Below are 27,027 nucleotides of genomic sequence, written 5' to 3' on the forward strand. Positions count from 1 at the left end.
CACCGGCCCCAATCTAGACTTTTAGCATCTTAGGCAGAAGTGTATGCTGTGTTGAGTACTTGTCCAATTTTAAAATCAGTTCGATTCTGAGTACAAATGGGTTCAGGCAAACTGCACTTTAAACATGACAGATGTTAATAAAAAGCCAAAGTACACAAAATAGATTCCCCATGAGAGGGGGGGGGGGGGACAAGGTGGGAGGGGCAACAAGACGAAATTTGCTGCCCTCTCACAACTCCCCACCCTGCAGTCATTGTAGTTCTCAGCCAAACTGGTGTCACTGTCCCCCACCTGCCCCCCTCCTGCCCTTCTATAGTGTACTTGAGCTACAGTGAACATAGCTGGCAGTATACTCTAGGATACAAACCATATTTAACAACAGAAACTAATATGTAAATAAAAGATCACTATCACAATTCAGTCCAGTTCTCAAACTTTCACTTGTCCCGCAACCCAGTACCATCTGTTGGTACTATCTCGACAATGGGTCTTTCCACTGTAATTTATTCTTGCGATGCCAATTGCATTCAATTCAGTGTGATTTATATCACCTGTTAGACATTTAATTCTGGATTAATTTTTTTTCTCATTTCCTCTGATTAAAAGCTGGTGATATTTTCCCCCAGTATTCTAATACGCGAACAGCAACTGAATTTCTCATTTTCAACTCACTTGGTAAATCATTACAGTTTCTCACAACTAAATAGAATACTGACTTGGATTCAGAATCAACTGATGTTTTTTGAAGGACAAGATTTTCACCTTAAAAGCAGCATAAATATATAAAATGAATGTGCTACCCATACATGTATGAGAACTTCTATTGCAGACCTGCTCAAATACAACAAAAGTTTGTAAATTCACAGAATTTAATACTATTTCCTCCTGTGTTTCACAAAATTGTCCATTTTTAAGCAGAGCATTAGATTGTTGTAGTGGCTAATACATAGTTTCTTGTGTATCCCTTGCACATTGCACTGGCACTAGAAGTCAGATGTTATGTTATTGTTCGAGCTAGGTCGATACTGTATCAAGTGCTTTGGCATATTGGAAAATCTTGATGCTATTCAAATGAAAGCATTGTTTGCTAAGTCCTACCCTCCTGAATTCCTCAAAATAAATTTTTATGAAACCTCGATAGCTAAAGCTTCATTTGTAAATGTAAGACAACCCTGTATTAATTGATTAAAGTATGTAAAAATGTTGATCTGAACAGCAATAGTTTAAGCTGTGAATATAAGATGACACCGTATTTTTTGAATGATGAATTTGGGAATAACTCTTGTCTTATAATTGGCTAAATATGGTATTTTGTTTCCTTTTTTTTCGCGCCATATAATGATGCAGAAAGTATCGTCAACAACATGTATGTTGTTGTGGACTTAGCCCAGAGATTGATGTGGTATATCTCTCCACACTAGTGTGTTTTGTGCAAGCCTCTTCACTTCTACTTAACTTCTGCATCATATTGAACTCGATTGCTGGTCTCCTTCTACTGCTTTTAGCTTCCACCCAACACCTCCCTTCATTACCAAATAGATGATTTCTTCATGCATCAGGATGTGTCCTGTCAACTGATCCCTTCTTTTATTCAGCTGTTCTACAATTTTTCCTCTTTATTTATTCAGTCTACTAGCTAACAGTTCTTCAATGTCCTTTGCCTTCTTTAACAGAACTGCAAATGTCATTGGCAGAAATCAGTTTATATTTCCTCTTACTGAACTTTAATTCCATTTCCAAATTCTTCCTTGCTTTCCTTTACTGCTTGCTCAGTGTACAGATCAAATTACATCAGGAAGACATTACCACCCTGTCTCACTTCTTAACTACTGCTTCCCTTTTCTGTCCTTTGACTCTTTATAACTGCAGTGTATTTTCTGTACAAGTTGCAGATAACTTTTTGTTCTCTGTATTTTATCCCTGTTATCTTCAGAATTTCAAGGTGTGGTCCAGACAAAATTATCAAAAGATTTCACTAAATCTTTCTTTTTCTGAGTAAACAGTCTTATGATTGATTTGCTGTGGCCTGCCACAAATTCCTCTTGAGTGCCAATTTCTTCATCTCAGAGTAGCATTTGCACCTTTTGCTGTCAATTAGTGTGACTGCAGGGACTTATCCCTAGCACGCTTCCTGTCAGACACACATTCCCAACTGTCCACAACCTACATTCATGATGTTCCTAAAGGATATTTGCCCATTCACTCATTACTCGCTCCATCTAAGGTGACAATTCCCATAAGAATTTGCGCAAAGTGTGCACATTCACACAGAAGGAGGTCAATGGCTGGGTAGCCTTTAACTATATGAAGATAGTAACTGTTCCGAAAGAACAGATATAATGACCATGCAGATTCTTTAGAAAGAGATGACAATTAATCAAAAATCTATGCTGCCAACAGGTGTTGTTGACATACCTCAATGAGGACAGTTGAAAATGTGTGCCCCGACCAGAACTCGAACCCGGGATCTCCTGCTTACATGGAAGATTCTCTATCCATCTGAACCACCAGGGGCACAGACAATAGCATGGCTGTAGGGACTTATCCCTAGCACGCTTTCCATCAGGAAATATTTTTGCTTACAATAGGAAACACCAATTGCTTGCATGTTTTTTTAGTTGTTTTATCATTTGTATTAGTGTTTCTTGTACCATAGCCACACAGAGAAATTGTCAATTTATGTCGTAACTTACTCTTGATATCTCGAACGTCCTCAGGGAAAAGTGTTAAAAGTTGTCTGGAAATCAGGGAAATGTCAGAGAGTTTCACTTGGGGCAACTCGTGGCAAGCCTGAAAAAAAACTTCAGTCATTCAATATGACAAGTTTAGTTTGTTTCCAAGTGTCTTGAAACCCTCTATGAACACTGACATGTATAGGTAGCCAAATGTCATGTCACCCTTTTCACAAACTGCCCTCTGTAGTGCTATAGGTATGCTCTTGCTCCTGCATTAAATTGTGGTATATTGACAGCAGACTGTCAAATTTTGACAGAGACTGTCCTAAAGGCCATATAAGACCAACTGATGCTGCCTAAAAATTATAACAAGAGTGGATTGCCATCCATTACATAGAGAAGGCATTGAGTGGCAGACAGGAACATTTTGAAAGTCTGCTATAAATTATATATAAATTATTATAGTCTGACCCATGAACAATGGCAGTTCACACAGGTTGGGACAATCATGGGGTTAGCATTGTTGCTGGTTCCAAATGACAGTCGGAATATGCGCATACGCGTGCTTTGCTCCTGATGAAAGTATGTATCTTGCAAATTATGTCTCTTGCTTGCTTAGGGAGAATTTATCGTCCACCACCACCATCTCCCATGACAGCTTGCAACAAATGGAATAACAATTCACTAAATAACTCATTATGATTGAGTAGAATGCTGACAATGCATACAACATTCAGAGGCACGGCACTCATAACACTATCAAATGCTCATTGGCTGTCAGAGAATGCATGATGTAGGTGTTTAGAATGAGCCTAAACTCGACTGCCATCATTCGTGACTCCAACTATAGCTATCAGGCTAAGTACTTCATCAGATGTAGACAGAACAACACACACACACACACACACACACACACACACACACACACACACACACACACACTGTTTTCAGGTGCTAAGGCCCAGCTGCTACTGCGTGTGAGGAGAGCAGTAATTTTTGCTGAGGTGAATTGTGGTGTACACAAGAGGCATAGTGTGGCAAGGTGAAGGAAGGGATAGTAAGATAGTGGTAGAGAAAGATGCTAGTGCTGCCTGTGGGAAAATGCAGGGACGTTGTGGGGACAGTGTAGTGGCTTGCTATGTGCAGCAAGTGTTCTGGCACATTATTTCATTCTGGATTTTCCGTTGTGCGGTTTCAAAAACTAAAACAGGCATAGAAAGTGAGACCAGAAAAGAATCAGTTGCAATAACATGAATCCAGGAACTTCAGCTGAAATAGTACTTGATACATAACCATAAGCAGTCATTCACAAATACTAGCCTCAGGACATGCCTAGTAATTAATTATAACTTACAAAAGAAGAATAAAGGAAGATTATAATTAACATGTTATTGACAATCAGCCAGAGGTGGAAAATAATAAATATTTACCTCCTTTGAGTGTGTGTTGGTTTGTGCTGAACTGACAAACCTAATATAGAAACAGTCTTAAGCATAGATGTTGTTCCACATACACAATACTTGAAGGCTGAAGGGAAATGGCTATGGAAGTGGAATCCTGGAACTTGATGCAAAATGTTGCAATAATCAGAAGAATATAAATGGGAAGAAATTTGTTTACTTGAGAAAAATATGAAATTATGAGACAGAATTGCTGGTTAGTACTTACAAAATTTGTAGTTGCTGACAGACACATGTAAAAACATGAGTCACTATCCTAGCTTTTGGAACTATTACTTTCTTCCTCAGGAAAATATAAGAGAAGGGTAAGTAGGGGAAGGTTTAAAGGAAAGAGCAAAAGAGCAGGGCCACTAAAACCTAAGGATGAAAGAACCCTCTGGTAGTGTGGGTAGATAGGTTTTACAAACTCCTTGCTAAACAAGTTACATGGTTCAGAATTCTGTTTTGGTAGGAGATTATTTACTTACATTTCTTATGTAAAACATACTTGCCATAATATAATAACCAGTTTATTATGTTATCAAAAGTAATGTACTTTTTTCATTCTTGTTAATGCCCTGTTTTGTTATGCAAATATTTTGTTAATAGATTGTTACCATGTCTTATTTTTGAACTGAAATAATGTATTCTTCACAGGTTTTTATGGTAATGCCATATCTTCCATCAAAGGAAACTGCACACCATGCCATTGTAATAAACTAGGTACTTTACAAAGTCTTACTGATGATACCATATGTGATCACTTAACAGGACAGTGCCCATGTAAACCACATGTTATAGGAAGAGACTGTGATACCTGTGAAGATGGTTATTTTAATATTAACAGTAGTAAGGTATCTAAATTAGTACTTCATTACAATTGCTCAGAAAGCTTAATTTTTCAGATATTTCACATTATGTTACTAATTACATAACTCTCTCATTTCAGTTAACAAATTAATGACAGTACTAAACTTCTTTGTTGTGGTTTCTACCAGACAGAACAATACACTAAATAACATGTTTTGATTCTAACAATGAATTCCTAAATGATTCATTAATCATGCACCCCATGCTGAATGGACTATCAAAATGTTTGATAGTAACATTTAATAGTAAATGCTTTAGTGCATACATCATACAAAGTACTAGGGAAATTAGTGTGCCTTTTAATCCATAGTGTAATTGAATATTGAAGATCAGACTTGTATAAGTTAAAAAGCTCACTCAGAAACTGAGATAAGTTACCAATGAATAAGTTTGATAATGTAAAACTCAGTAAATTTTTAATAAAATAACTTGGATTCTATTTCAGTCTATCTCATTAATTATAATTCTTTGCAAATTTCAGGTTTGTGAGGCCTGCAAATGTGATCCCACAGGTTCTGTCAGTCAAATATGTGATAAAGATAGTGGACAATGTACTTGCAGAGAAGGGGTTACAGGCAAACAGTGTGATGCATGTGAAATACACACTTACAAGTTTTCAGAGAATGGATGTAAGAAATGTGAATGTAATCCTCTTGGGTCATCTAGTCCACTGTGTGATAATTTGGGGCAATGCTCAGTGAGTATTGTAATATCAGACATATTTGCATGTTTATCATAATATTGTTAATTAGTGATTTCTAATAGAACTGTTACACCTAGTTACTTCAGTGGGAATGTATAGTAACCCTCTGTGGGACAGTGATAAGGTGAACTCATAAAGCACTATGTGATCATTGCTAATATTTTCCAAATGTACATATTATTTACTGGATGAGGACAGTATTTTATACTAGATTGTCTTGTGACAGCGAGAGCGAGAGCACCAGCAGCAGCACAGTACTGTTTGTATAAAGCGTATATTTTGCATTTTGTTTACGACCTTCCACTAAGGAAGGGATTCTATTTGTGTTTATCTGCTCTGCATAGTAACTAACAGTTCTTGATAAAACTTTACGTAGTTTTCGTGTTAGATTTCTTAGTGTTTTCTTGATCGTTTAGAACAGAAAGCGCCCTAAAACCGTCATTTGTTTGTTTCGCGGCCGTTAGCCACTAGTCACTTGAATCAGCAGTTGTCTTGTGACAGCGAGAGCGAGAGCACCAGCAGCAGCGAGTACTGTTTGTATAAAGCGTTTTTGTACTTATTTGCTGCGCTTAGCTTTTAAATAGTTTTTCTGGGAAAACCTAGCGTAGTTTTCGCGTCTCGTATTTCAGTGAGTGTTTCTTGATTATCAGAGTAGCTCATCAGAAGATTATCTTGGGAATTTGTCACCGTATAGGGTAGGGTAAACATAGTCATGTGTAGGGACTGTGGTTGTTGTGAGCGGACGCAAGGAGAATTGGCCACTCTTCGGGGGCAGGTGGAGGCTTTGTCTGTTAGGCTCATCGAGCTCGAGGCGCAGGCGTCGGCTCGTAGTGGCGTTGGGGCAACTGTGGTGAGACCTATGCCTACTTCGGTGGCCTTGGAATCACATGGAACCCCTGATGTCGCTGCGTCTTCCGGCAGTGAGCATCTTACCGGTCAGCCATCACTCCAGGGTGAATGGCGGACAGTGGTGGGCTCTCGCGTGCCTGGCCGAAAGGCGAAGGTGGGATCTGGCCGCGTGGCAGCTGCCTTACCCCTTTCCGACAGGTACGGGATGCTTCCTAGTGGTGATGACATCGTTTCCGAGCCACCACAGGATGCCTCGCCTGTTGGGCCAGTGGCCGATTCTCCGGCAAGGTCCCGACAGTCACAGAGGGCGGGCCTATTAGTTATAGGAAGCTCCAACGTTAGGCGGGTTATGGAGCCCCTCAGGAAAATAGCGGGTAGGTCGGGGAAGAATGCCAGTGTGCACTCGGTGTGCTTGCCGGGGGGTCTCGTCCGTAATGTGGAGGAGGCCCTTCCGGCAGCTATTGAACGCACTGGGTGTGACCGGCTGCAGATAGTAGCACATGTCGGAACGAATGACGCCTGCCGCTTGGGTTCTGAGGCCATCCTTGGTTCCTTCCGGCGGCTGGCTGATTTGGTGAAGACAACCAGCATCGCACGCGGAGTGCAAGCTGAGCTTAATATCTGCAGCATAGTGCCCAGAGTCGATCGCGGTCCTCTGGTTTGGAGCCGTGTGGAGGGTCTAAACCAGAGGCTCAGACGACTCTGCGACTATAATGGTTGCAAATTCATCGACCTCCGTTATTGGGTGGAGAACTGTAGGGCCCCCCTAGACAGGTCAGGCGTGCACTACACACCGGAAGCAGCTACTAGGGTAGCAGAGTACGTGTGGCGTGCACACGGGGGTTTTTTAGGTTAGAGGGACCCCTCCTTGGGCGAAACGATAAAATACCTGACGGCTTACCAGAGAGGACATTATCATCGTTGATAAAGAACGTCCGTCCTCAGAGACCAAAAACAGGAAAAGTTAACGTAATATTGGTAAACTGCAGGAGTATCCAGGGCAAGGTTCCTGAATTAGTATCTCTTATTGAAGGAAATAGTGCGCATATAGTATTAGGAACGGAAAGTTGGTTAAAACCGGAAGTGAACAGTAACGAAATCCTAGACACAGAATGGAATATATACCGCAAGGATAGGATAAACGCCAATGGTGGAGGAGTATTTATAGCAGTAAAGAATTCAATAATATCCAGTGAAGTTATTAGCGAATGCGAATGTGAAATAATCTAGGTTAAGCTAAGTATCAAAGGTGGGTCAGATATGATAGTCGGATGCTTCTATAGACCACCTGCATCAGCAACCGTAGTAGTTGAGCGCCTCAGAGAGAACCTGCAGAACGTCGTGAAGAAGTTTCGTGATCATACTATTGTAATAGGGGGAGACTTCAATCTACCAGGTATAGAATGGGATAGTCACACAATCAGAACTGGAGCCAGGGACAGAGACTCTTGTGACATTATCCTGACTGCCTTGTCCGAGAATTACTTCGAGCAGATAGTTAGAGAACCAACTCGTGAAGCTAACGTTTTAGACCTCATAGCAACAAATAGACCGGAACTTTTCGACCCCGTGAATGTAGAAGAGGGTATCAGTGATCATAAGTCAGTGGTTGCATCAATGACTACAAGTGTAATAAGAAATGCCAAGAAAGGAAGGAAAATATATTTGCTTAACAAGAGTGATAGGGCACAAATCGCAGAATATCTGAGTGACCACCATCAAACGTTCATTTCTGAGGAAGAGGATGTGGAACAAAAATGGAAAAAATTCAGAAACATCGTCCAGTACGCCTTAGATAAGTTCGTACCGACTAAGGTCCAAAGCGAGGGGAAAGATCCACCGTGGTATAACAATCATGTACGAAAGGTACTACGGAAACAAAGAAAGCTTCATCATAGGTTTAAGAGTAGTCGAATCATAGCTGATAAGGAAAAGCTGAACGAAGCGAAAAAGAGCGTAAAGAGAGCAATGAGAGAAGCATTCAACGAATTCGAACATAAAACATTGGCAAACAATCTAAACAAGAACCCTAAAAAGTTTTGGTCATATGTAAAATCGGTAAGCGGATCTAAATCCCCTATTCAGTCACTCGTTGACCACGATGGCACCGAAACAGAGGACGACCGAAGAAAGGCAGAAATACTGAATTCAGTGTTCCGAAACTGTTTCACTGCGGAAAATCGTAACACGGTCCCTGACTTCAGCCGTCGCACGGACGCCAAAATGGAAAATATTGAAATAAACGATATCGGAATTGAAAAACAACTGCTATCACTTAGTAGCGGAAAAGCATCCGCACCAGACGAGATACCCTTAAGATTCTACAGTGCTTATGCTAAAGAACTTGCCCCCTTTCTATCAGCAATTTATCGTAGATCGCTGGAAGAACGTAAAGTACCTAGCGACTGGAAGAAAGCGCAGGTCGTTCCCATTTTCAAGAAGGGTCATAAATCAGATGCGAATAATTATAGGCCTATTTCGCTTACGTCAATCTGTTGTAGAATAATGGAACATTTTTTGTGTTCTCGTATTATGACGTTCTTAGATAATACAAATCTCCTTCATCATAACCAACATGGATTCCGCAAACAGAGATCATGTGAAACTCAGCTCGCCCTATTTGCCCAAGAAATTCACAGTGCCGTAGACACTGGCGAGCAGATTGATGCCGTATTCCTGGACTTCAGGAAGGCATTTGATACGGTTCCGCACTTACGTTTAATGAAAAAAATACGAGCTTACGGAATATCGGACCAGGTTTGTGATTGGATTCAGGATTTCCTAGAAGAAAGAACTCAACATGTCATTCTTAACGGTTCAAAATCTGCAGATGTAGAGGTAATTTCGGGAGTACCGCAAGGAAGCGTGATAGGACCTTTATTGTTTACAATATACATAAATGACTTAGTTGACAACATCGGTAGCTCCGTGAGGCTATTTGCAGATGACACGGTTGTCTACAAGAAAGTAGCAACATCAGAAGACTCGTACGTACTCCAGGAAGACCTGCAGAGGATTAATGCATGGTGCGACAGCTGGCAGCTTTCCCTAAACGTAGATAAATGTAATATAATGCGCATACATAGGGGCAGAAATCCATTCCAGTACGATTATGCCATAGGTGGTAAATCATTGGAAGCGGTAACGACCGTAAAATACTTAGGAGTTACTATCCAGAGCGATCTGAAGTGGAATGATCACATAAAACAAATAGTGGGAAAAGCAGGCGCCAGGTTGAGATTCATAGGAAGAATTCTAAGAAAATGTGACTCATCGACGAAAGAAGTAGCTTACAAAACGCTTGTTCGTCCGATTCTTGAGTATTGCTCATTAGTATGGGACCCTTACCAGGTTGGATTAATAGAAGAGATAGACATGATCCAGCGAAAAGCAGCACGATTCGTCATGGGGACATTTAGTCAGCGCGAGAGCGTTACGGAGATGCTGAACAAGCTCCAGTGGCGGACACTTCAAGAAAGGCGTTACGCAATACGGAGAGGTTTATTATCGAAATTACGAGAGAGCACATTCCGGGAAGAGATGGGCAACATATTACTACCGCCCACATATATCTCGCGTAATGATCACAGCGAAAAGATCCGAGAAATTAGAGCAAATACGGAGACTTACAAGCAGTCGTTCTTCCCACGCACAATTCGTGAATGGAACAGGGAAGGGGGGATCAGATAGTGGTACAATAAGTACCCTCCGCCACACACCGTAAGGTGGCTCGCGGAGTATAGATGTAGATGTAGATGTAGATATTGTTTGTTTCACAGGCCGATAGTGAGAAGTTCCTTGTGTGAGTGTAGTAATTTTTGTGGCAGGGTTCGTAGCGACAAACACTTCGCTGTAGAAACGGCATACGAAGTCACCGCCACACTTTTAACAGCGGGCCGACCGGTCCGCTGGAACAGTGAACAGAAAGATGAAAACCCAAACACTCTGATTAAATAAAAGTCGGTACTTATCTTTATTAACGAAGATACAGAAACACAGTAGTGAACTCCGTGTCTACAGAAATCTGTCTAGTTCAAGTCGGAGCGGCTAGGTCAGCGTCGGCTGACGACAAACAACAACTCTGCTGCGATGAACACACAACCGACTAGCAAGTACACAAATCGGTGGCGAGTATACAACTGAGCGGCGAATACAGAACTCCTAGCGCTCACGACTCCAGCGCCTAAGAAGCCAGAAGCCAGCGGTGGCGCGCGCAGACTTGCGGCGATTTCCTCTCGCTGGCGCTGCTTATGCGGACGGCGTCCGGACTTTGATGCTGCCGACATTTTGGCAGCGGGCACGGTTGGAATTACTGGCTAGGATATAACAGTAATAATGAGCAAGGAAGGAGAAAGGATGGTAGGATTGGTACAACAGTGAAATTTTCATCTGTAGTGGCTTGAAATTCTGTGCTTTGCATTTAAAATAAAATGTGTGATTGATTCACTCTTTTTCTATTATTGGAAATTCTTTCAGCATTGTTTATCCTCAACCTGTGGCACCTACACTTGCTAAGTCTTGCCTCATTCTCTTTCTCATCAATATGTCATTTTCATTCTCTAGAAAAGTCCTTTTCTGGATTAAAAATTGTTGTATTTGAAGGGCTGTTATATGACATGAAAAAAAGCACATTTTTACAGGTAGACTAACATAATGTAGAGTAGCTGATACATCATGGCTAGTGTGAGCTGTTAACAGCAATACAGTCAAAGTTTACTGTAATAGATTTTTAGCCAACTACAGCTTATCTCTGTGTGCTGAGATCCAACAAAGTAGTCAGGCAATAACTTTTTATTTCCTTAAGCTTGAATGCCAATCAACTGAAAAATCTAAGTCAATACAAAGAATAATCATATAAATAAAAGAGTAAAGCAGATTGTCCATGCATTCATCACCACAAAACAATGCTGCACTTCACTGTGCATTCACAGATGTTATGCTGGTGACTACCACAGATTCCCCGAAGCTCAGCAGTAAAGTTCACCTTATTTGTATTATGATCTTGGCTTTCATTTTCAGTCAAATCATTGAATGGTAAAGACAAGATCACTGTAATAGTTGCACATGAGACAGAGTAGTTTCCGGCATTGAGCTACTGCTCAGTACTCTGAAACTTTATAAGATACAGATTCCAATCTTGAAAGCTGCCACATAATTTGGGTGGAAATGAAAAATGAGCAGTGGTAATGGAGTGATGTTAAAATTTTTGACACAGAAATCACAGTTAAGAGGATAATATTTAAAAAAGACAGATTTTGAGTAAGACTAGAGTATGTGGTATAGTGGTTAAATTGCTAAACTGTTTAGGCTCACAGTTCAAGTAAAAATATGGATTCAGGTTTTATTTTATCCATTTTGATTGGAGAACATCACAGCCGTTTTTGTAAATTACGCTGTAGGAAATACTACAACCAGCCATCATGATATACTGCGGATCCATGACTCTCCTGTGGTCTGGGTCTTACTCCTCCTTCTTTAGTGCAGGGTCTCAAAAGAGTATAGTAGGAACAATTGAATTTTTACGTAAAAGATAATATGGCTAGTAAGATTGTTTATGTCAACAAATGCTTGGGAAATAATTTGTAGAAGTGTGTGAGATAAAAATAAGGGACCCTAAAAATATCTTTAATCCTTACATTGAGTTCAAAGAGCAGAACTCATTGTGACCCTTCATATGCCTGTTCCATAGTTCAGTGGAGTTTTTGACAATCATGCAGTAACTTTGAAATTTATAACAGTCATTTAATTAAAATTTCTTCTTAGTTGTATGCTCTGTGGCACCATAGCACTGGCACAAAAGCTGTCAGCAGCCCACAGTTAGGCTTTGTGTAGAGGGCCTGCTGCCAACATGGTTGCTAGTTACAGTCAAATAAACTGGAGTAGTGCTTGATAAGGGACTAGGTGTGTACACACCACTACTCCAGTTCTAGATACGAAGTAATGTACTGTTGTGGCGGTTTGGCAGTTCTGGACAATTCACATCTAACACCAGGAGCTTCTGAATGGAGGAATTTGGTTGCATGGCATGAAATGTCAACTAACAAGTAATTTTAATCAGACATAGAACAGCTGTGGAATTTTACAACCCATCTACAGTAAGAGATTGTTTTGCTTGTAGCACATTTTTGCATAAATAACTGACTTTTTATACTAATTATTAAATTAAATGTAGTGAGTGGAAAACTTATAATGAAAGTGATCTCTATTACTGTTTTTATTAGTGCCTTGAGGACGTTGAAGGTCTTAAATGTGATCGCTGCAAGGAGAATATGTACGATTTGAAAAATGGCTGCTTGGAGTGCCCCCAGTGTTACAGTCTGGTTGAATCTAATGTGGGTTCCTTACGTCAGTCTCTGCAAAATCTCACAGAGAATCTAAATGAGTATGAAAAGAATTCACATTCAGATATGAGTGATCAGTTTGAGACACAGCTCTTGGTTACAAATATTTCATTGGACATCTTCCAGAAGTATGCAATGGGAACCCTGAAAGGTATATCACATTAGTTTATGCTGTATTACCCAGTATGCAATGCTACTTACTTTTCATTTGTTGCTGTTTGTGAGATTGAATACACTGGTACTGTAATAATTTGATCACTATGTTCAATGTAAAATGCTGTAGTTGTGTAGAAACCAAGTTGGTCTTTTTACGCAGCTATGGCATGTTACATTGACACTGCCAATAGAAGAACTTATAAGTAGAAAATATCATCCTTCTCCCTGAGGGAGGAGCATACTTTTTTTAACAGTGAGAATATTAATTTTAATTTTAATAATTAACAGCCTCAGTTGCACTGTTTACCAAGAATTTTTCCAGTACAGCACTTGTGGCTGCCGCATCGTGGTCGCGAAGTGGGGCCGAGGCAGTTCCAGATAAGTTTTATAGCCTGACGATAATTTATGGATTTGTAGTTTTAGCTTGATGATGTCCACTAAGGACAAATGGTAGTTACTGTTATTCTGAAGAAGGTTGGGTTATCCCGACTGAAACCTAGGTAAATTCTTGGTAAATGGTGCAACAGAGGCCGTTAATTATTAAAATTAAAATTAATATTTACACAGTTGCTGACAGGGCTGCAAAATGTTGAAGATATTTAAGTGAGAAATAGAATAGCATTTTTCATTTCTAAGTGTTTCTGTTGGCCATACATGGAATCTCACCTCAGCAGGTACTGGCTAGCCATTTTTTCTCTTATAACATCCTTGACCCTATGCTCCTTCTGCATCAATCCCCACCCTATGGCTTCTACCTGTGTGACCTTCCCCACTTCATGACATGCCCTATGCATCCTCCTACCTCCACCTACACCAGCCTTATAAATGGCAAAACATATACTATCGGAGGGAGAGCCACCTATGAAATGACACGTCACATACCAGCTATTATGTTCAGCCCTTTATGTCAGCATGACTACCATTAGGTTGTCAGTTAGGATCAATGGCCATAGGAAGAGGGTGTATAGCAGCAACAAACAGTATCCTGTTGCAGAAAATGCTCTACAACATGACATTCGTGACCTTGCTGACTGTTTCACCACACACGCTATCTGGATTCTCACCCAGACACCAGTATCTCAGGCATCTGCAGGTGGGAACTACAACATATCCTTGGTTCTTGCCGCCCACCTAGTCTTAATTTACAATAATTTCTTCCATTCAGGATTTCTTCACAATCACTACTCCTTTCTTCACTCCATTTTAGTTTTCTACGTCTTTCATTTTCTGACATGCCTATTTTTCACAGTGCCCCTCCCACCCATCTCTGTTATGTACAATTCACTTAGCTTTTCATTCTTATTATTTGTACATGATCTTTTAACAGTAATCTCTGTCTTGCATATTACCCTGCCTTCCATCTTTAAGCTCTCAGATTTTCGAATCTCGTCCGCTGCAGTCTCTAACAATCAGTTTTTGCTTCTCATTTCATCCAATTAGTCTTCCCTGACCTGGTATTCTGGGTGTCTTTTCTGAACTTTGCCTCTTTTCCTAGCCCTCTCCAGTTCCTTTTGCTTCACCACTCTTCCTTCTCCTTCTACACTTCTGCCAGAATTAGGAGCCAGTGGCCCCAAAAGCTTGCATAAGTAAAACCTTTTTGTTATATGTGTGGTTTCCTGCTGTTGCTTGATGGGTAGATTTCTTATCTATCCAATTACATTCCTTCTCTTAACAATTTACCAGTTTTCTGAATTCAGTTTTTCTTTTGAGGTCTGTATTTTTTGGTCCCTTATTCTCTCTAGTGCCCTCCCCCTCCCTTAAAATCCACGATATCTGAAATTTTGACATTTTAAATTGTAAAATTATTCATATTTTAAAAAAAAGATAAAAATAAACAGATTCATTTAGCAATTTATCTTCAGGGTTGAATGCCAGTACTGCCAACAGAAACACTTAAATTAGAAAATAATACTCCTAGCTTTTGGAACATATACACTCCTTCTTCAGAGCAGAAAGAAGGCTTAGTTGAGGAAGTTCAGAAAACTATTTCTAATATCAATACTGGTAATTCTGTATCCTGAAGATGAATGTTAACCAATCATTCCGTACCTCCACAATTTGAAAAATTGTTTCCATTGAATTTGCCAGTTTAAATTATCTTGTCGGTTCCTAATGCCTTTACTACTAATATCATACAGTGCATGTTGCTACAATTAAGGAGCTCTTTTATACCAAGTTATGTCTAGAGTAGACTAGTTTACTAATCAGTGTGCTGCCGTGTGCTGGAAATTGTAAAAGCTGTTGTTGTTGTTGTTGTGGTCTACAGTCCTGAGACTGGTTTGATGCAACTCTCCATGCTACTCTATCCTGTGCAAGCTTCTTCATCTCCCAGTACCTACTGCAGCCTACATCCTTCTGAATCTGCTTAGTGTATTCATCTCTTTGTCACCCTCTACGATTTTTACACTCCACACTGCCCTCCAGTACTAAATTGGTGATCCCTTGATGCCTCAGAACATGTCCTATCAACCGATCCCTTCTTCTAGTCAAGTTGTGCCACAAACTCCTCTACTCCTCAATTCTGTTCAATACCTCCTCATTAGTTATGTGATCTACCCATCTAATCTTCAGCATTCTTCTGTAGCACATTTCGAAAGCTTCTATTCTCTTCTTGTCTAAGCTATTTATCGTCCGTGTTTCACTTCCATACATGACTACAATCCATACAAATACTTTCAGAAACAACTGCCTGACACTTAAATCAATACCCAATGTTAACAAATTTCTCTTCTTCAGAAACGCTTTCCTTGCCATTGCCAGTCTACATTTTATATCCTCTCTCCTTTGACCATCATCAGTTATTTTGCTCCCCAAATAGCAAAACTCCTTTACTACTTTAAGTGTCTCATTTCCTAATCTAATTCCCTCAGCATCACCCAACTTAATTTGACTACATTCCATTATCCTTGTTTTGCTTTTGTTGATGTTTACCTTATACCCTCCTTTCAAGACAGTGTCCATTCCATTCTTCCAAGTCCTTTGCTGTCTCTGACAGAATTACAATGTCATCGGTGAACCACGAAGTTTTTGTTTCTTCTCCATTGATTTTAATACCTACTCCGAACTTTTCTTTTGTTTCCTTTACTGCTTGCTCAATCTACAGATTGAATAGCATTGGGGATAGGCTACAACCCTGTCTCACTCCCTTCCCAACCACTGTTTCCCTTTCATGGCCCTCGACTCTTATAACTGCCTTTGCTTTCTGTACAAATTGTAAATAGCCTTTCGCTCCCTGTATTTTACCCCTGCCACCATAATTTGAAAGAAAGTATTCCAGTCAACATTGTCAAAAGCTTTCTCTAAGTCCACAAATGCTAGAAACGTAGGTTTGCCTTTCCTTAATCTTTCTTCTAAGATAAGTCGTAGGGTCAGTATTGCCCCACGTGTTCCAACATTTCTACGGAATTCAAACTGATCTTCCCCAAGGTTGGCTTCTACCAGTTTTTCCATTCATCTGTAAAGAATTCGCATTAGTATTTTGCAGCTGTGACTTATTAAACTGATAGTTTGGTAATTTTCACATCTGTCAACACCTGCTTTCTTTGGGATTGGAATTATTATATTCTTCTTGAAGTCTGAGGGAATTTCACCTGTCTCATACATCTTGCTCACCAGATGGTAGAGTTTTGTCAGGACTGGCTCTCCCAAGGCTGTCAGTAGTTCTAATGGAACTCCCGGAGCCTTGTTTTGACTTAGGTCTTTCAGTGCTCTGTCAAACTCTTCACGTAGTACCATATCTCCCATTTCATCTTCATCTACCTTCTCTTCCATTTCCATAATATTGTCCTCAAGAACATCGCCCCTGTATAGACCCTCTATATACTCCTTCCACCTTTCTGCTTTCCCTTCTTTGCTTAGAACTGGGTTTCTATCTGAGCTCTTGATATTCATGCAAGTGGTTCTCTTCTGTCCAAACGTCTCTTTAATTTTCCTGTAGGCAGTATCTATCTTACCCCTTATGAGATAAGCCTCTACATCCTTACATTTGTCATCTAGCCATCCCTGCTTAGCCATTTTGCACTTCCTGTCGATCTCGTTTTTGAGACGTTTGTATTCCTTTTTGCCTGCTTCACTTACTGCATTTTTGTATTTTCTCCTTTCATCAATTAAATTCAGTATCTCTTCTGTTACCCAAGGTTTTCTACTAGCCCTTGTCTTTTTGTAAAAGCTATGCTATGCTTATTTCAGGTGGAGAGGTTGGTCTGAAACAAAAAATAAATGAACTTCAGCAAGACCTTGATGCTACAGACTTTCTGAAATCAGTTACCAAAAGTGGTACAGAGAATATCATCAACACAATACAGCAGTGTGTTTCAAACATAACTCATGCAGAGGAAATTATTCAAGCTGTACTGAAAATATTAGAGGTATGTTTTAGTGAGATGTTTTGCACCAGTTGGTACTCAAAATGTTATAAAAGAAAGTAAGCATTTTACTGCCCTCCCCCTCCTCTCCCCCCTCCCCACCTCATCTCCCCAATCAATATGTCAACTTTGAACTGCTCCATTCCAAGGGTTCCTTTATTAATCATATCCAAGATGCCAAGTATGCTCTTATACACCTGCAACCATAAAGCACACCAATATTGACAACTGGTCTACAGCTATTTCATTCCAGCAAAGAGACACTTTTAGAGTCACAATTTCACATAGGAGTTTGTGTGTTTCCAGAATGAGATTTTCACTCTGCAGCGGAGTGTGCGCTGATATGAAACTTCCTGGCAGATTAAAACTGTGTGCCCGACCGAGACTCGAACTCGGGACCTTTGCCTTTCGCGGGCAAGTGCTCTACCAACTGAGCTACCGAAGCACGACTCACGCCCGGTACTCACAGCTTTACTTCTGCCAGTACCTCGTCTCCTACCTTCCAAACTTTACAGAAGCTCTCCTGCGAACCTTGCCCGCGAAAGGCAAAGGTCCCGAGTTCGAGTCTCGGTCGGGCACACAGTTTTAATCTGCCAGGAAGTTTCAGTTTGTGTGTTAATTATGCACAACTTTTATGTGTCATCACATTGCCAATTGTTAGTACATTGAATCTTTGGACTCAATGGATAAGCTTACCAACGTGTTTGGTGTCTCATAGGTCTCATAGATCTTCTTGATAATTATTAGGTGCTATAAATACTTGACAAAAAATTCAACACATCTCTGGTTTTTTTGAAATTTAATTCAAATCTGTTATCATTAAACACACTCATGATGATCAGCTTGCACATAGTAATTTCAACAGACATCAAAGCAGAGGTCAGCTGTTTTCATAGGCTCTAAGTAACCAAGTGAAAATTAACAAGTAGCCATTCACAACCAAACAAGTGATTGAACTAAATACTTTTGATTGTAATAGTCATTGTAATTAAATATTTTAAGATTGCAGAGCTTGAACTGACTGTGTGAATATTCTGACACTAAAGCTCAACTGGTATTGGTGGACATGTAACTTTGCAAATTGAATGATGCATGGCAACACACTGACATGGAAATTTACATAATGATTGCTAGACACAGACTGACTGTTGCTATGTGTGTGACACCTATTTACAGGCACATGTTGCTCAGATATTATAAAAAACTAAAATACATACTTACATACTAATTTATAAAATAAAAGACATTAAAGGTACACAATACATGAACATATTATACAATGAAGTAATTTTATTTAACTATTAGTTGTAGCCTTTGAAACTTAAAAAGTCTTAAAATTGAGAGGCACTATTTCTTGAGGTGGAGCTTTGAATATTTCGCAAACTAATGTGTTATTTTTGTAAAAGTATACATCTTTGGAATCAAAAAAATTAATGTTACAATATCCTAACACTGAAATTTTAAAAGGACTGCATTTTGAGATTCAAACATTCTAGAAATTAGCAATTTTGAATTATGAAAACTTTTGAAATGTTAAGTCTTTGGCAAAAATAACACATATTTGAAAGAGGAATGAGGGCTCTTGAGTTAGGTATGACAAAACAGATAATTATTAATGGGCTGAATTTTTCAGTGCACGTAGTTCTATTTCTATCTGACCTATCTTCCCTCACGCTCATAAACAGTGATTTGGTGTTGAAGAGAGGGCTGGCATTCTCAGTGATACATTTATTGCACCATACATTCTTCCATTCTGTCTCAGTGGTTGGAGATATCACATCTTCAAGGAATATGTATTGCCAGAACTGCTGGAGGGTGTACCTCTGATTGTTAGACAAAGGATGTACTTCCAGTACATGGGGGTGCCAGCACACTTCAGCATTACTGTGAGAAATCATTTGGGAGCCACATTTGGGAATAAGTGGATTGGCCAGAGTGACCCTGTAGCCTGGCCACCCAAGCTGCCTGACCTCATATCTGGATTTCTTTTTCTGGGGGCATATGAAGCAGCTGTTGCATGATACTACTGTGGAAACAGAAGAAGACTCCTTGCTAGAATTGCCATTGCTGCTGGTACCATTGTGGACCGACAAGGAAACTTTGAATGGAAATGACAATCAATGCACATTTGAGCAGTTCCTGTGGATGCCACTGCTGTAATTAGCGTGCTACTCTACCCACTCATAAGTTATCCCTAGCATCAGAAACTGCCATTCAGGGACCATATGCACTATAACTAAATATATCAAACAATGGAAAATCCAGGATGGAATGTAACAATACTATGAAAAGGAAAGTTGCTACTCACCCATATAGTGGAGATGCTGAGTCGCAGATAGGCACAACAAAAAGACTGTCACAGCTGCAGTTTCAGGCAACTGTAGCCACATTGTGAGCAGCAGCACCAGTGCATGATGGAATTGGTGATGGGTGGGGATGAGGAGCAGGCTGGGATGTGGAAGGGGAGAGATAGTAGGGTGGGGTGGTGGACAGTGAAGTGCTGCAGATTAGATGGGGGCATGCAATAGGTGGGCTGAGGGTTGGGGGGAGGGGGGTAGCAGAAAAGATAGGTTGTGATGGTGGATTAAGGGCTGTGTGGTGCTGGAATGAGAACATTGAAGGTGCTGGATAGGTGAGGACAATGACTAATGAAGGTTGACACCAGGAGGATTACAGGAACATAGGATATATTGCAGGGAAAGTTCCCATCTGTGAAATTCAGAGAATCTGGTGTTGGGATCCATATGGTGTGGACTGTGAAGCAGTCATTGAAATGAAAGATTTCATGTTTGGCAGCATATTCAACAACAGGATGGTCCACATGTTTCTTGACCACAGTTTGTTGGTGGCCATTCATGTGCCCAGACAGCTTGTTGGCTGTCATGCCAACACAGAATGTGGCACAAGGTTGCTGCTTAGCTTGTAGATCAGATGATTGGTTTCACATGTAGCCCTGCCTTCGATGGGATAGGTGATGTTTGTTATTGGACTGGAGAACGTGGCGGTGGGAGGATGTCTGGGACAGCTCTTGCATTACCTTTATGTCAGGGGTATGAGCCATGAGGTAAGTGGTTGGGAGCAGGCGTTGTGTAGGGATGGATGAGTATATTGTGTAGGTTTGGTGGATGGCAGAATAACACTGTGAGAGGGGTGGGAAGGACATCAGGACATTTCTCATTTCAGGGCACAATGAGAGGTAGTCGAAGCCCTGGCAGAGAATGTAATGCAGTTGCTCCAGTCCAGGGTGGTACTGAGTTATGAGGAGAATGCTCCACTGAGGCCGGATGGTGGGACGTATGGAGGTGGTGGGAGACTGGAGAGATAGTGCATGGGAAATTTGTTTATGTACAAAGTTGGGAGAATAATTACTGTGTGTGAAGGTTTCAGTAAGACCCTCAGTATATTTTGAGAGGGATCACTTATCACTGCAGGTGCAATGACCATTGGTGTGGTAGGCTGTGTGGAAGGGACTACTTGGTATGGTATGGGTGGCAGCTGTCAAAGTGGAGGTATTGCTGGTGGTTAGTAGGTTTGATATCAATGGATATACTGATGCAGCCATCTTTGAGGTGAAGATCAACATCTAGGAAGGTGACTTGTTGGGTTGAGTAGGACCAGGTGAAGCAAATGAAGGAAAAGTTGTTGAGGTTCTGGAGGAATGTGGACAGGGTTTTCTCATCCTCGATCCAGACTGCAAAGATATCATCAATGAATCTGGACCAGGTGAGGGGTTTAGGATTCTGGGTGATTCGGAAGGATTCCTCAAGAAAGCCCATGAATAGGTTGGCATAGGATGGTGCCATGCGGGTACCCATAGCCATTCCCTGGGTTTTTTTGTAGGTAATACCTCCTAAGAAGAAGTAATTGTGGGTGAAGATATAATTAGTCATAGTGACTAGGAAGGAGGTTATTGGTTTGGAATCCTTCGGGCATTGGTAAAGGTAGTGTTCAATAGTGGTAAGACCATGGGCATGACAGATGTTAGTGTAAAGGGAGGTGGCATCCATAGTGATGAGCAGGGCACCATGTGGTAAAGGGACAGGAACTGTGGAGAGCCAGTGGAGAAAATGGTTGGTATCTTTTATATAGGAAGGTAGGTTTGGGGCAATAGGTTGAAGGTGTTTGTCTATGAGAGCAGAGATTCTCTCAGTAGGGGCATAGTAACTGGCCACAATGGGGCGTTCCGGGTGGTTGGGTTTATGGACTTTATGAAGCATGTAGAAGGTAGGAGTGTGGGGAGTGGTAGGGGTGAGCAGAAACAATTATTATTATATTATGTTACATTACATTATATTATAATAATATATAATAAATTATTATATAATTATAATAATAATCCAGTTGGATCTCCAGTCACTCCTCAAATCCTTAGGCCTATCCCAGAACCTCTCCTCAGAGTCCATCTCTCTGCTCTCCCGTACTACTCCCCGCACTCCTACCTCCTACATTCTTCATGAAGTCCATAAACTCAACCACCCAGGATTCCCCATAGTGACCAGTTACTGAGCCCCCACTGATAGAATCTCTGCTCCTGTAGACCAACACCTTCAACCTATTACCCTGAACCTACCCTCCTATATAAAAGACACCAACCATTCGTCCACCAGCTCTCCACAGTTCCTGTCCCTTTACCACATGGTGCCCTTCTCATCACTATTAATGCCACCTCCCTTTACACTAACATCCCTCATACCCATTGCCTTACTGCTATTGAACACTACCTTTCCCAATGCCCAATGGATTCCAAACCAACAACGTCCTCCCTAGTCGCCACAACCAACTATATCCTCACCCACAATTACTTCTCCTTTCAAGGCATCACCTACAAACAAACCTGGGGTGTGGCCATGGGCACCTGCATCACACTATCCTATGCCAATCTATTCATGGGCCATCTAAAGGGATACTTCCTAAACACCCAGAATCCTAAACTCCTCACCTGGCTCAGATTCATTGATATCTTTGCGATCTGGATCGAGAGTAGAACACCCTGTCTACATTCCTCCAGAACCTAAGCAACTTTTCCCCCATTTGCTTCACCTAGTCCTATTCAAACCAACAAGCCACCTTCTTAGATGTTGATCTCCACCTCAAAGATGGCTACATGTGTACCTCCATCCATATCTAGCTTACTAACCAGCAGCAATAACTCCACTTTGACAGGTGCTGGCCATTCCATACCAAGAAGTCTCTTCTATACAGTCTAGGCACCCATGGTCATCACATCTGCATTGACAAACGGTCTTTATCAAAATATACTGAGGGTTTCACTGAAGCCTTCACAGACCATAATTATCCACCCAACTTTGTACATAGACAAATCCCCAGTGCCTTATCTTTCCTGTCTCCCACTACCTCCCTGAGTCCCACCATTCGGTCAAAGAGGAGCATTCTCCTTGTAACTCAGTATAACCCAGGACTGAAGCAACTCCACCAAGGTTTTGACTACCTCATGTTGTATCCTGAAATGAGAAATGTCCTGACTACTGTCCTTCCCACCCCTCCCACAGTGGTATTCTGCCAGCCACTGAACTTACACAATATACTCGTCCATCCCTACACAGCACCTGCTCCCAACCACTTACCTCATGGCTCATACCCCTGTAATAGATGGAGATCCAAGAGCTGTCCCATACATCCTCCCACCACCACATTCTCCAGCCCAGTCACAAACATCACCTGTCCCATCAAGGGCTGGGCTACCTGTAAAGCCAGTCATGTGATCTACAAGCTAAGCTGCAACCAGTTTGCTGCATTCTATATGGGCATGACAACCAACAAGTTGTCTGTCCACATGAATGGCCACCAACAAACTATGGCCAAGAAACAAGTGGACACCCTGTTGCTGAGCATGCTGCCAAAGATGATATCCTTCATTTCAATGACTGCTTCACAGCCTGCACCATATGTATCCTTCCCACCAACACCAGCTTTTCTGAACTGCACAGCTGGGAACTTTCCCTGCAATATATCCTATGTTCCTGTAATCCTCCTAGCCTCAATCTTCATTACTGATTGTCCTCATTCATCCAGCCCTTTACCTATTCACATTCCAGCTCCATGCAGTGCTAATTCCACCATCGCACCAAGTCTTTCTACTTCTCTCCTTTTTTGTACCAAGGGCCCCCCCCCCCCCCCCACCTCTCACCTGCTCCTCGTCTAACCTGCAGCACTTCACTGTCCACCAGCCCACCCTACTATCCCTCCCCCTCCCCACCCTAGCCTCCTCCTTACCCTACACAGTTGTCACTCCCATCATGCACTGCTGCTGCTGCTGCTTGCAATTTGGCTGCAGTTGCATGAGACTGCAGTTGTGTGTGTGTGTGTGTGTGTGTGTGTGTGTGTGTGTGTCATCTATTTTTGACAGAGGCTTTCTGGGTGAAAGCTTTATTTGTGACAGTCTTTTTGTTGTATTTATCTGCAACTTAGCATCTCCACCATATGGTGAGTAGAAACTTTCCTTTTCATAACTAAATATATTTGTTTTGATGTTTTTTACCTCCTGTATTAATCTGTATGAATAATTTTGGGATATCCTTTATATCACTAACTTGTCCCTTATTCTCTTTGGTATCTCTCTATTTCATATTTTGTTTGCCATCTTAAGTTTTAAGGTTTAGCATCACTTACTGAATGTCTGTAGTTTCTTTATTTCCATGAGTCACATTTTACTTTTGCTTAGCATATGAGTACTGTACTTTTGAATTAAACAGATGAGATGCACACTTAGACTCTTTCTCTTAATTTTCCATTGAAAACTACATGTGTAACTACAACTATTATAACTTAAAACTATTGTTTTCCCTGTATTTTACTCTTACTTTTAATATTTGTCTGTGCCGATTTGTGGGCCACAGAAATAGTAATTATTTCTAGATTTTACATAATGTTTATCTGCTTGCATACTTTCTGAGAGCACAGAGACAACTTGTTCACTCTCAGCTTATGTTTGATAAGAATCCTTGAATTAAATGATGAATTTCCTGTAAGACATGTCAGCTGGAAGGAATAATGCCCATACTCTTCCATTTTACAGAACAATACAGATTATCTGGATGTAATTGGTTCAATCTCTCTGAATGCAGCTCAGACATTATCAGCTGCTCTGAATCATCAAAATTACCGAATTTTTCATATCACTAAAGAAGCAAAAGCAATAGTTGCCAGGTAATCCTATTGTAATATTACTGATTGTACTATTTTTAGTATGTGGTCATACCAAACAATCAAAGAGAAAAGGCAGTCATTGCCAGATAACTATATTTTTAGTTTCACTTAATTGTACAGTTTTTAGTATGTGTGCACACCAACCATCAGACTAGCAATTCTTCTCGGTTTAGCATTTCCTTGAGAGTGCTGTATGGCAGAGCAGGATGGCCCTGTGTAAGCTCGTGTTGCATAAAGAGAAGGGAAAATAATAGCATCTGTAGCGGTAGCAATTATTTGTTTGAAGATAAATGGAAAGAAGCACATGTTAACAAGCTGTTGTGGTGTACTCTTCTGTGGCAACAATAATTTATTATACATGTACAGGAACACTGCAACATGAAACAAAAGTCAAGAACTTAATTTTTTTCATCATAATCAGTGATTTTGGAAAGCATGCAAGTATGTTGTTCATGGTATAAACAATGAAAAACTGCATCAGTTACACATTTTTCCATCCTTAGCACAATGTGTTTTAAGAATTTATTCTTGTTTTCATGTACATTTTGTTACATGTATATTTTTGTGATGTTTACATTTGTAATTTTCTACCTCTCTTGTGCGCGCGCGCACACACACACACACACACACACACACACACACACACAGAGAGAGAGAGAGAGAGAGAGAGAGAGAGAGAGAGAGAGAGAGAGAGAGAGAGAGAGGGATAGTGATGGTGGTGGAAACTATCATAATAGTTACTTAGCTACAATCAATCAGTATACCAAACCATATGTGGTGATGCGTAGCTGCACTCTTATCAATCTCACACGCAGGCATGGTCAACTTACACAGCAGTAAGAACACTCCATTGTGCTAGCTGGCAGAGTCCCTGAATGTAGTGGTGTAATGGTTAGATCACAACATGGCACCAGATGACTAGCAGAGAATGAGAGTAAACTTGTGGCTGCTCAGGCATAAACTGGCTGACTAGCTGGTCTCATGTGATTAGTGGGCCAACGATGCTTTGGTTTCCTTGCTGCCAGCACCCTCACCAGACATAGATTTAAAGACACTTATCGATAGTTCCGCATCTTCCATATACATCTGGTGGGGTTACAAGATCTCTTCCACGCGGAATTGGCGCATAGAGCTGAAAGTGACCAGGTCAACATAGGGAGGATAGCAAGGTTGCAGTGAGCAGTTGCTAGAGGAAGTCTCTCGTCATTTCCAAGGTAATACTCTGGTTCCCACACAATGGTGGCAGAACCAAAGCTAGACTCCAAAGGCAGTATGGGAACTTTGTAAGCAGGCTATGTCAATGCTGGTACGAGTACCCCTGGCAGTTCTTCACAAGGGGAGATGGATTGATGTCTGCAAGGGTCCACTGTACTAGCTGGGATGGAAGGGCCACATGTCTATCTGCAGCAAGGCGATGAAAGGCCTGATGTTGGGTATGTCACCACTGCAGCAGTCCTCTGGATGGGGAGACATCTGGTTGGAATGCTGCAGCTGAAGCAGTTTACTGTGTCTGCACAGCATCCCTCACATAGTCATTACCAGAACCAGCTGGCTTCCTTATTATATTGCTGTGAACCCCTGGATCCAATCTGGAGTCCACTCGAAAGTGTGCCCTATCAGGGTGCCATTCAAAATGGTGTTGCTTTCTATTTGGCTCGTTCAGGTGGTAGGAAGAGAAGATTCAGCAGTTTACAATGATGGCATGGGCGCAGAAAGTTGTTATCTGATCATCCTGACTTCATAAGGAAAGTGAGAAAAGGAGTCTACCACAATAAACCACATTGCTTCAAGGAAGGAGCCAATGAAATCCACATGCAGCTGAGTGTGCTGTTTTGAACATCCTCTTCAAAAGAGGCAGGTGTTGTGCCACTCAAAATGGTGAATCAATATTTCATCACCTGTAATAAAGTTTGACAAGAATCAGCAAGCAGTTTGGCAGAGATGTTGCCTCTTTCCTCCTTATGCTCTTCAGTTGCCAGTGGGCACAAACCTTTGACTGTGCTAACTTGTGATGATGTTTGCTTCATAGGGCACTCAACTGCATGGCCATCAGCGCCCATACAAAGTCTCAGTTTTTGCACAGTCCAATTTTTTTACACAGTCCAATCTAGTGACTGTCACAAATGATGATGATGACAAAATGATGAACACAACACAAACATCCAGTCCCCAGGGAGAGAAAATCCCCAACCTGGCCGGGAATCGAACCTGGGACCCCGTGATCCAGAGACCACAACCCTAGCCACTAAATGATGAACGGCGAACATACTAACTTGTGAACAAGTGTGTCAGCACTACCAACAGAGGTGTCAAGTTTGGTTGATTGTTATTTGTCAATCGTTTCAAATAAAAGTGTCCACACCCTGCAACATTGCAGACATCACAGTTGTGTGCAGTCAACCTGTATGTGAGAGATCTGATTTTCCGGATTTGTCATCTAATGGAGGTAGATAATAAGCTTCT

General features: G+C 41.1%; 1 protein-coding gene across 2 annotated transcripts in view; it reads left to right on the forward strand.

The window, feature by feature from the left end:
• Positions 1 to 27,027, forward strand: part of LOC126188040 (laminin subunit gamma-1-like) — a 330,648-nt gene that overhangs the window by 209,646 nt on the left and 93,975 nt on the right. For both annotated transcript variants that reach the window (XR_007537820.1, XM_049929467.1), the window contains exons 11-15: positions 4,772 to 4,968; positions 5,466 to 5,681; positions 12,758 to 13,028; positions 17,222 to 17,400; positions 24,434 to 24,564. Coding sequence is in view for 1 of the 2 variants with exons in the window: in XM_049929467.1 (XP_049785424.1) it covers positions 4,772 to 4,968; positions 5,466 to 5,681; positions 12,758 to 13,028; positions 17,222 to 17,400; positions 24,434 to 24,564 (994 nt within the window). In the remaining variant the exon portion in view is untranslated. The remainder of the gene's footprint in view (positions 1 to 4,771; positions 4,969 to 5,465; positions 5,682 to 12,757; positions 13,029 to 17,221; positions 17,401 to 24,433; positions 24,565 to 27,027) is intronic.

This window comes from Schistocerca cancellata, chromosome 5 (genome assembly GCF_023864275.1).
Source record: "Schistocerca cancellata isolate TAMUIC-IGC-003103 chromosome 5, iqSchCanc2.1, whole genome shotgun sequence".
In the NCBI taxonomy this organism is placed as follows: Eukaryota; Metazoa; Arthropoda; class Insecta; order Orthoptera; family Acrididae; genus Schistocerca; species Schistocerca cancellata.